The sequence below is a fragment of the Colletotrichum aenigma genome (genome assembly GCF_013390185.1).
Source record: "Colletotrichum aenigma strain Cg56 chromosome Unknown KSG_Cg56_contig09, whole genome shotgun sequence".
NCBI lineage: Eukaryota > Fungi > Ascomycota > Sordariomycetes > Glomerellales > Glomerellaceae > Colletotrichum > Colletotrichum aenigma.
Window position 1 is genome coordinate 4045447 of NW_023500915.1, and position 11099 is coordinate 4056545.

The 11099-nt window shown below is 55.0% G+C and overlaps 4 protein-coding genes across 4 annotated transcripts; 3 read left to right on the forward strand and 1 right to left on the reverse strand.

Annotated features, from left to right (window-relative positions):
* Positions 1-629: 629 nt before the first annotated feature.
* Positions 630-2000, forward strand: CGCA056_v013773 (uncharacterized protein; the record flags this gene model as incomplete). The annotated part of the gene is made up of 1 exon (XM_037329016.1): positions 630-2000. One exon carries the CDS (start codon positions 630-632, stop codon positions 1998-2000), a length of 1371 nt encoding a protein of 456 aa, XP_037173023.1.
* Positions 2001-2777: 777 nt separating this feature from the next.
* Positions 2778-4313, forward strand: CGCA056_v013774 (uncharacterized protein; the record flags this gene model as incomplete). Its single annotated transcript, XM_037329017.1, has 1 exon — positions 2778-4313. One exon carries the CDS (start codon positions 2778-2780, stop codon positions 4311-4313), a length of 1536 nt encoding a protein of 511 aa, XP_037173018.1.
* A 270-nt stretch (positions 4314-4583) lies between these two features.
* Positions 4584-6151, reverse strand: CGCA056_v013775 (putative mannose-1-phosphate guanyltransferase; the record flags this gene model as incomplete). The annotated part of the gene is made up of 3 exons (XM_037329018.1): positions 4584-4610; positions 4660-5898; positions 6086-6151. 3 exons carry the CDS (start codon positions 6149-6151, stop codon positions 4584-4586), a joined length of 1332 nt encoding a protein of 443 aa, XP_037173017.1.
* Positions 6152-7642: 1491 nt separating this feature from the next.
* On the forward strand, positions 7643-10579 carry mx3 (Interferon-induced GTP-binding protein Mx3; the record flags this gene model as incomplete). The annotated part of the gene is made up of 3 exons (XM_037329019.1): positions 7643-7811; positions 7868-9113; positions 9166-10579. 3 exons carry the CDS (start codon positions 7643-7645, stop codon positions 10577-10579), a joined length of 2829 nt encoding a protein of 942 aa, XP_037173020.1.
* Positions 10580-11099: the final 520 nt, after the last annotated feature.

Genomic DNA, 11099 nt, shown 5'->3' on the forward strand with positions numbered 1-11099 from the left:
GTTCATCACCATCTCAGCTCGCGGACTATGATCTCCGGAAGGTAAGAAGGTCGTGTGAATATCTTCAACGATCTACCAAGCGACGTCTGTAGCTACTACCTACGTACAAGTGTTGATAACCGGGACTTCGAAGTTCAAAGTCCTGAATATTTTGATCTCAAGTGTTCTATTCCTTCTCATCTGGACACTTCATTTAACTGGTGACCTTTGCAAAGTGAACAAACTGCTCAATGATCAAGTCTGCGAGAAGGTGAAGATGATTTGGTATCTGTGCCGAAGATGAAGATTCTCACCGTACCTTACTTGTTTTCATGCCAGGTTTATCCGCTCATTCACTCCGGCGAAGATCAAAAGTTCTCACACAGCAACTGCAGTGCAGGACAGCCGTTCTTTCTTTTCTGGGGCTCAACTCACCGCGTGGCTCACCTGCCTCCAATTCACTGCCACTCCCCTCTCACCTCACCTTTCTCACCTGGCCAATCCACAAACTCCTTCTCTTCGGCAACAAATATCTACTGATCTGAGGTAAATCCTGACCACTTCCGATCTTTTCCATCACAACTCCGACCCGACATCCACCATCCTTCGAGAAGACCACCATCCTTCGAGACCCATACCAAGTTGAAAAGATGGCGAAGCACAGTGTCGCCAAGAGAGTCTTGGGTGCTCAGAAGGGCTTTTACTTCCCTTCTGGTGCCATCATTCCCGATCGCGATGCCGTCCGTCAGATCATGGACGCTGTTATTCTCGGCGACTGGCAGACTGCCAAAGAAGACCAATTCGACGACTTACGCCAGGAGATGTACACCGCCCTGCTTCAGATATTCCATTGCCTCTTCGACCATGTTGATCTCTACGGCGCCCTTCGCGGCCACGAGGTGTTCTACTCTACCATCGCCTCGAAGATCACGACCAAGGGCGACTTGAACGGCGACCTCATCCGAGTCCTTGAGCGGACTTACACTGCTGCCCGCCGCCGATACACAGGCATGCCTCAAGACACCGACCTCAACCACGCCGTTGACGTCTGGATTCAAATCCAGGATACCTTTGCTGGTATTCCCGCTCCCCAGACCATCTCGCTCGCGACCCGCCCCAACGATCTCGGTGCTCTCACGGCTCAGCTTCAAGGTACCAGCATCACTGGTGCCAATGCCAATGCCCCTGTTTGGCCTCCCGCCCACTTTCTGCCTCAAGACATTGGAGTTATCTCGTCCAAGGACTTGCGCTCTCTTCTCTACGGCAGAACCACCCAGAATCCCGGCCAGATGCCTCCCCTCCCTACCAAGTACACCCTCCCCCTCGAAGTCCGAGGCTTCCTCTGTGCCCTTGCGCTCGGAAGCTTTCAGCCCACCAGCGTCTGGCAGCTTGCTCTCAACCCCGTCGCTCAGTTTCAAGACTTCAAGGACCGTCGTCTTTGGGCGAAGGCTACCGGTGACGAGTCCATGTACTGCTTCACCACCGACGCCTATGTGAAGAGAGCTATGGACGACTTCGCATCCGGCAAGTCTATCTCTGTCGCCCTGCTGACCCCTTGGTTTGGCCGCCCCTGGGGCTCCATTCCCTCCATTGATTCGCTTCCTGGATGCTCTGCTGGTCAGACTCAGCAACAGCTCTGGTCTGGTATTTGTCCTCGCATGGGCTTTGGACTTGCTATCCACAAAATCGGCGGCAACGACCTCGAGCTCGTGCTCTTCGACCCCATTCGCCTTTACAGCCACATCAAGAATGACCAGCTCGTCAAGGCCAACCAGATGGCAATCTTCCGCTTCCGACAGACCATCCAGGAGAAGGTGCAGAACGCCATCCACGCTGCGGGTGGACGGTTGATCCGTGTTTGGTACGGAGGATACGTGGCTATCCACAACGATGCCGACAGCGTCGAGCTCGCCAGCGAGTGGGTTCGTCAGCTCGTCGTCGCTGGTGGTCCTGGTCAAGATCCCTTGGCCGTCGACGATGCCACCTGGGCCCAGTCTGGCTTCGAGTTGATTGAAATGTAATGATGGGACGAAGACATACTGGAGAGAAAGGATGAATAGGGGGTGCCATAGACATGAGAGACGACGAAAAGGAGAGACGACGAAAAGGAGAGACGACGAAAAGGAGAGACGACGAAAAGGAGAGATGACGATAAACGAAGAACAAGGCACGTGATACCACGATAGCAGTGCCGGTCGTCCCAGCTAGGAATTCAAGATTAATAATACAAAGACTGCATACATGTCTGCCCCGCCGAGTGAGCAAAAAAATCAGTCCCTATGGCTTTTTGGGGAACGGAAAGTGGTAGATCGGGCCGCATTATGTTCTGCAGACTCTACACCTTAACAGACCAAGGCTTGCTTGTGGTATGTGATCCAATATGCGTAGAAAACGCCAAAGAACTCCGTGAATCACCAATGAAGACACATGAGACCACATACACAGTGACATCGCAGCGCGTTTCTGCAGCGACTCAGCACCCGAATCATGGTAGAATTCCTTGCGATTGGTTCTGGCAGGTGTTGAAATCGGGGTTGGCGGTGGCTTACCATTGAAATCATAGCCAGAAAGGCTGCGCACCTTTGGAGCTAATGAACTCTCGTCAGATTTTCAGCCTACCCTTGCGGATGCTCGCCACTCTGGACGAGAGCATATACAAAGTCTGCCATTTGGTCACTGGGATTGCCGAGAATCTTCCATTCTTGCACCTACAAAATCGACGCGTCTGCGAGAAACCTCTTACGACAGTGCACCCTCACATTCGCTCAACCAGCCCTTTGGCCAAACTCATAACAACCATGGGTTCATACGATTGGTTCGACCTGCCCACGGAGATCCGCTTCAGGATTTTGGATCTGTTGGCTAACACACCAACAGACAAGAATGAGCGCAGGGCATGGCCCAGCATCTGCTGGGACTGGCGCCACTTCTTCGAGGATCGCAACTTCTCGAGTCTGATGCTCCGTTCCTATACAGACATCCACACGTTCTCCGACTACGTCACCGATCACCTCCGCGAGAAGGTCAAGCGCATCAGACTGCATGTACCCCTCCAGGTCTACACCTGCAGAGACTGCGACAGCCCAGAGGGCAATCGCGATATCAAAGCCAACAACACAGCCTTCACGGGACGACTTCTACTTCTCCTGAACAAACTCGCCGAGTGGCATCCTGCAGGCGAAGGGCTCACGCTTGAGATCAGCGCCGCCTCAGCCAGCGATACGGCGCACATCCTGGACGACGCCCCGGTAACAAGACGGCGAGGGCTCTGTAGGGTTTCTTGGGGAGTGCGTATACGCAACTACCACGACCCAGGCGTCCATCTGGCCAAGAGACGGCTTCTCGGGAACCTTCTCGACATCGACACGAGCATCGACCCCAGAAGCCGCGGCGCTGATTTGCGGTTCGACCAACTCCAGGTACCGGTCGTCACACATTTCATCGTCAGCCGCGAGTCGCGTCGGAGTCTTTCCGCAGAGGCGATAGATACCGTCTTCAGTTGTCTTCCGAGACTGCGAGAGGTCGTTTACGAGCCTTGGCGCGGTATAACGGCAAAGGACAGAGGAGAGCGTAACCGGGCGACTCGACACCTGCTCAGACGCCTGCCGAAGACAGCGAGCAGCGTTTCCTTTCAGGAAGCGCGGGCGGAATACTTGAACGACGGCGTCGTGGCCGGTGATGACCCGCGTCTTACGTCCGCCTGGGACGCCCCCCGTCGGTTCAAGCAATCTTTCATGCACGATCTCATACTGGCTCAGTGCCGCAGAGACTCCAGCCTAGCCCTCGACGCCGTCGCAGCCTGCAACCAACTACAGTCCTTCAGCGCGTCCTCGCCCATCGACGCGTTAGAATTCCTTCGCGGCTTCGGTGCCACGTCTCTGGGCAGGTACAACTCTCGCACGCGGCCGTTCCTCACGACGTGGCCGTTTCTCACGATGATCAACCTGAGGACCCCACGGGTGCTTGAACCACAGCTGGGAAACGAGCTGCTCCTCGCAGCTGGGGGAGCGGCTGCCCAAATGCCGCAGCTGAGGCTTATGGAGCTTTGGGATGCGCGAGAGACCATCGGGACTGTGCTGCGCTACGAGGTGTGCGATGTGCACGCGGCACTGGAGCTAGAGACGACGATAGACGGCTTCGCTATGGGTCAGGATGCTCTAGAGGTTTGGAGGGCAATGGTGCGGGACCGGCATGGGCGAGAAATGAAGCACCATACGACGGTTCTGGTTCAAGACTTTGTCAAGACGTTGAGTCGATTCCGTACGCGTCTCCGGCTGCGTGAGTCAGCCTTGGCCAGAGACTGGAACATACTCGAGATGTATGAAACTGGCTGAAGAATTTAGACCTTCGCGTATCGAGTATAAGTTCATGATGGGCGACGATTTGGCTGGCACATTCATCCTAGTAAGAATAATTTGATGAGAACATACCAACGAAAAGCACGGTGGTGAATCTGAAATGGCTGAATTCGATTGCTTTTTGTGACCAAAGACGCATGCATCTATGAAGAATGATGGGAGCTCTATCCGACCCCGATGCAAATATCTTCATCATTACGTCGTCCCACCCCTCTGACGCATCAAACACATCCCCGAAACTCCGGTTTACATGATGACCTCGTTTGCAACATCCTATCGTTATTAGCATTCGTTGCGCGACTGAGGAAAACAGCAGACTCACCCTCTTCAACTCCTTGAACGGCAGGCAAACACAGTTCTGCACCCGCACCTCATCGCCGACACCGCAGTCCTTGCCGAGGATGGTGATACTCTGGACCTTGACGCCGTTCTTGATGATGCTCGTCGTGTGGCTGCCAACGGGCGTGGGGGTACCCTCGACACGGGCCCAGGCGCCTACGCGGCTGCCCCAACCGATGATTGAGTACAGAACGCAAGCGTCGTGCTTGATCTCCGAGTCCTCGAGAACGATGGACTCCTTGATGCGCGCGCCCGGGCCGACGTGGACACGGGGGCCGATGGAGACGTTGGGGCCCAGCTTGGCGGTGGGGTCGACGTGGGCGGTGGGGTGGATGAAGACGGGAGCGATGATGTTGGCGCTCGGCTCGGCGAGCTCCTTGGAGCCGCTCTGCCAGGCCTTCTGCAGGTACAGGGCGTTGGCCGGGACGGCGGAGCCGGCGGTCTTGATCTGGCGCCAGAAGTCCTTGGTCTCGTATACGAAGAAGTGCTTGGTGTCGGCGAGGTCACCGAGGATGTCCTGCTCGAGGCGGATGACCTCGTTCTTGCGCTCCTCGTCGTCGTCGTTGAGGATGAAGCTGTTCTCGAGGTTCTCGGAGCTCGGGTAGGAGACGAGGCGGGAGGGACGGTCGGTGCGGCGCTTGATGGCGGTCTTGATGGAGGGGAAGATGGCGTCGGTGGAGAAGAGGTAGACACCGCAGTTGATCAGGTTGCTGATTTGCGACTCGGGCTTCTCGACGTAGTGGAGGACGCGGCGGGTGTGGGCGTCGCTCACGATGCAACCGAAGTTGGTGGCGGCGTCGTTGGAAACGCGGGTGCCGAGAATGATGGCCTCGGCGCTCTTGTCGTGGAAGAGCTGCAGCATCTCGTGGAGAGGGAAGGAGCAGCAGACGTCGGCGTTCAGGACGAAGAGGCGTTCGGGGCGGCCCTTGAGGATGGCATCGCGGAAGTGGTAGAGACCGCCGGCGGTGCCCAAGGCCTCGTACTCGCGCAGGTACTTGATGGAGAGGTTGGGGAACTCATTGGTGGCGTCCTTGATGAAGTCGCGGAAGACGGACTCCTCGTAGTAGCCGATGATGAGGACCTCGGTGATCTCCTTGCCGGGAACGCGCTCGATGGCCGTCAGGCAGTGCCAGATGATGGGGTGGCCGGCGACTTCGAAGAGGGGCTTGGGGACGTCGAGGGAGAGGGGGCGGAATCGAGTTCCTCTGGAAGGACCGCCAACCTGGAGTTTTGAAGAGTCATGGTTAGCCTGTGATTGTTCCGTTTGCAGAAAAGCTTTTGTTGTTGTGGGTTGGGCATGGGAACACGAGGGGAGGAGGGAAGGGGAGCGACCCTGGACCAAGGCGGGGGAGTTGGAGATGGTTGCGCCGCAGATTCAGAGGATGAATGCGAAAAAGGGTTGCTCATACCAGGATGACGGCCTTGGTTGCGCCCTCTTGGGACGCCTTTCCTCGGTAGGGGACCTGCAGCGACATGATTGCGACTGGACGAAGGAGGTTTGAGGGTGGTGATGGTAGGTCGGAGGGTGGGAAGTAGAGAGCAGAATCGCCAATTTGCAACGTCACCGCTTCGTGGGATTGATTTCGAACAGCCCCCCCTGAGAAGTCGACCTTGACGTCCACCTGAGCTGCACCGCACTGCTGGCTGGTTGGTCTGGTGGTCTGGACTAAGAATAATTTACAGGCGACTGGTGGCTCGTGCAAGGCCGGGTTGTGGCGGCAAAGTCCCTTACTGTCTGGACAAAGGTGATAAGCTGGCGATAAGAGGTAACTGCTCACTGCGCAAGCCTCAGCAGCTGCACAAGTTGCGCAGGAGCAGGGACCACATGTGATGAGCTCAGCATCTCATTCGTGTCCCTTGAGATTCACTCTGTGTTTTCCTTTCTTTTTCGAAGTCTTGAGCTGCAGCTGTTATCAATGGTATATGTGTTCTCTTTGATTCTTTTTTCTTGGAATCATCAGTAAGACCAGATCGGATGAATAGATATTTATTCAGATGCACAACTGCCCAGCAGCATAACTTGGAGCATTGGATCGAATTCGGTTGTGTCATTCTTTGCAGAGGCAGCAAGTCTGGTGTAAGTCAGGCAACCTCCTCCAACCTCTTCGAGAATTTTGGAGATCCGGGCGCTTTACGCGTAGAGACAAGAGCGCGTCCGAGCGTGTTTGCCTGTGGAAGACGCGACAGGAGGTGCCTGGAAAGCAACCGGAGTGACCTCGTTGACCAGGTGAGGCCTCACATCTCGCCCGCAAAATTTGGCAGATTGCGGTGCGCTTTGGGGAGCTCTGTCAGGTACCAAATCGCGTCTCTCCAGGGGATCGTCACGGCCAAGCTCCACTGCTGGCCACTCGAGCCATCCCTGAGCTCCTTTAAACCCCTGCTCGATAAAACTCCAGCGATGCACCTCGTCTACTCCAGCCCGCAATATTTCCTGCTACCGAGTACAAGAACCTACAATGCACATCACCACATATGACCAGCATTCTTGCCATAGATATAGCTAAAACTCAGTCAGTCGATTACATAGATCTTCAAATACTTCTTGAGGAGTTTTTATTCGTTTTCGACTATTTCTGATGGGAAAGTGACGACCGAATAACACCACCTCCAAAGTCACGCCTAACGCTCCCAAGCACTTTAATGAGCATCACTGGAGCGTGGGACCTCACGTTGCTCTGGCCGACGCAGACGAGGAAAGAGCTCTTAAAGCTCTGCTCCCCGAGCTCCTTCCTCCAGCTTCTTGAGCTTCAGGTTGCAACTACCGACTAACCGTCAGCCTTGCCTCACGTCCTTTCTCTCCTCTTTTTCGTCGTTGCCTGTTTAGACCTATACCTTCTCCCACCTTCTCTTCACTCTTCAAAAATCCCCTACCTCTCGATCGCACCTTCTCCTAATTTCTTCTCATACCCACCTTCACCACCACCAACACTTCTCGACACACATATCTCACTTAAACTTCGCCCAACATGACGAAGTCAAAGAGAGGTATCAAGGCCGAGCCGGGATTTCATGCACCGGTGTCGCCGACTGCCACTTTGAACGGATCTCCCGTTCAGCAGCAGAGAAGCCAGGCTCCTCCGAGCACCTACTCATCAGCAGCGGATGCATCCCAAGTGTTTCCCAGATCCAACGCTCGTAAGTCATCTTCCTCATAATGCCTTTCGTTATCTTCAGATACTGACACTCCACAGCTCCCCCCTCAAACAAACCGCCTATGAGCCTGGCAACCCGGTCCGTCCGCACTGCCATGACGAACCCCACTGTCGATGATAGTGAGCCCGTCCTGATGCAAGTGAGGAACCGCGAGATGGCAAGCCCTTTGGGAGGCACCCAGATGGACTCCTCGTTCTTCGATGGCTCTTTCCGCGACATTGGCGCAAAGCTCAAGGTTTTCAACGACACTCTCGGCGAGCTTCAGCAGATCGGCGTATCTCACGATGTCGCTCTTCCCCAGCTCGTCTTAGTTGGTGATCAGTCCGCTGGCAAGAGCAGTTTGATGTCCGGACTTGCTGGCCTCAACCTTCCGCGCAGTGATGGGGTTTGCACTCGCTGCCCTATCCACATTCGCGTTTCTCGTAGCATGGCGAGAGATCGCGGCGGTCCCGAGTGGTCTTGTCGTGTTTCGCTCCAACAGGATTACGCCTTTTGCCCCCCTGGTGACTACGAGATTACCAAGGCCGACGTCACCCCTCAGAGCCCCTTCCCGCCCTGGGTCAAGCAACCACGCGTCGTGAAGGAGTTCATGACCATTTACGACCAATCCGACATTGATACCGTCCTCCGATGGGCCCAGATCGCCATCCTCAATCATGATCAGAACCACGAACTCTACATTCCCGGAACTGGAGCCATCACCAAGCAACGACTTTTGGACGAGGAGGCGGAGAGAACGGCTGCCAAGTTCAGCCCCAACACGGTAGCCCTTGAGATCAAGGGTCCCGACCTGCCTGACCTCTCTTTTTACGACATGCCGGGTATCTTCCGCAACTCAGCCCGGGAGGAGGACGAGTACCTCGTCTCTGTCGTGGAGAATTTGGCTCGCGAGTACATTTCTCATGAAGGTGCCCTCATCATCTGGGCCGTCCCCATGAACGTCGATCCGGAGACCTCGTCTACCCTCTCAATCATTCGCGATCTCAGAGCCCAGCAACGCACCATTGGCGTGATGACCAAGGCGGATCTCCTCCCCCAGGGCAACTACGCCCAATGGCTGTCTATGCTGAGCGGAGAGCGCCACAGAATCGGTCACGAATTCTTCATTACTTCACGTCCGTCCGACCGCAAGCTTGACGAGCAGCAGCAATGGGAAGAGGCTTACTTTCACAATAACTCTAGTGATCTTTGGCCTGAGGAGTTCCACGCTTTCCGTGACAGATGTGGCGTCGAGAAACTCAAGACAGCACTCTCTGAGAAGTTAGGCAAGGAGTTTGCCAAGAAGTAAGTAGCATTCTTTATACCCTGCTCGGACTTCAATGCTAATACGGCACAGCCTCCCATCGATCAAGCAGAAGGTCGTGACTCGCGTGCGCGAGATCGAAGCGCAGCTCAGCACACTTCCCGAACTGCCTAGCAACGTCGAGCTAGAGGTCCGTAAGAGTTTGATGAACTTTTCGAGCATTGTCAAGGAGACTCTTCGCGGCAGAGAATTCTCTTCTAACTACGGAGGCCTATCTGAGGCTTTTCGGGACTGTGTCTTGCAGATGAAGCCCAAGTTCATCTTGAAAGATCAGTCTGACGTCCCAATCTTGGAGATCTCGGACGACGAGGACGATTCGACGAGCACTGTCACACCTAGCAACAGGAAGCGCGGTGCGAACGGACAGGGCAATGCGAACGCCAAGAGACCTCGCCCCAGCGTCAATGGCGGTGGTTCATTCTCCGCCGCCATCAAGACTGAAGACGGCGGCTCTACGCCGTCGACACCCTCCCGCCGACGACCCATCCCCCCTTCTCAGCTTGCCCCTGCGTTCCAGCAGTATGCCAGATGCGGTGCTGGATTCCGTACTCTCCGCCAAATCAGCGAGGATATCAGAGCCAAGACCAAAGCCGGCAGACCTAGCATTGTCCCCGACGAGGTTTATGAGGATTTATGCAAGCAGGCCGTTAAGGCTTGGAACCAGCCCATGGCCACCTTTCTACAGGAGACGATGACCCGACTGCAAAGCATCGTTAACTACGCGTTGGACCAAGCTTTCGGGTCGTTGAAGAGACGCCTGATCTTCAAGGAGTCCAAGAACCTCATGGCCCAGTTCCTCGAGGAACGCCGTGCAGAGGCTCTGGAGTTCCTCAACGACATTTACGCCATGGAGACTTTCCAACTTTTCACAGTAAACAAGAAGGCCTTTGAGGAGTACGAGCGCGCCGAGCTCCGAGTGCTTACACGCTATCGCCATGTTATGCGCTGGCAGGCGTTCTCTGGAGAGGCTACCAAATTCCACGACTGGGATGAGATGACGCCTGACCAGCGTACCCTAGAGGAGAAGAAGCATGCCGGCGAGCTCGCGAAGATGGGCGCGGATACCTTCGATAAGGAGCTGAAGGTCGCAGCCTATGTTCGCGGCTACTACATACTCTCTGCTCTTCGCTTCGCCGACACGGTCTCTCTCTCGGTCACGTCTCGTATGATGCCCAAGATCATCCAGCAACTCGACTTCTTCTTGGAGGGGCAACTTGGTCTTGTAGGAGCCAACGATGGAACAGTCTTCTCGCGTTTGATGGAAGAGGACGATGCCACCGCCAGAAAGAGGGAGCGTCTGAGAGGCGAGCTCGAGAAATTCAAGAAGGCCTTGCAGAGCATCACCAACAACGAGTTGGAAGTTGTCTCCGGCCCGGCTTCGCAAGATACGCCTTACGAGTCGTACGAGGAGTCTGTCGTCGAAGACATGGAAGTCGACGGAGCTTAGACGGAATGTCTTTATTTTTGTTGATCAAGTTAGAGAACACGTTTTTCTTGGGATCAACGTTCTGAATAGGGTTGGGCTTTCAGGAAGATGGAAAGATTCGGATGGATACATGTGCGAATATGGCAGACGGTCTATACGGACGGATGACTGGAAATCGACTATGGATAACATTTGGGAGGCTGGAAGGCCCAGTTGGCGTATGGTGTTTCGGATCACCGGAACAGTTTTGCTTTGTTCGCCGGTCAGCAGGCACCGAATCCTTCGATTGTAAACGAGATACCAAAAATTGCACGTAGATAGCTAGATAGCTTGGAATCGACACCGACTGTTGTGTCGAGACGGACTGGCATACGATTAACCCTTTCTGGGGTAAGTGAGAGAGACATGCTGCAACGAAGAAAGTCGACAGACAAGCTAGAAGAGGGAGAAGAAGGCCAGTCGCGTCGTCTTGGGCCAGGCAGTTTTGCACTTCGGCAGCGCCTGCTGAGCTCTTGGCGATGGGGATTAAGGAGGGAGAAGG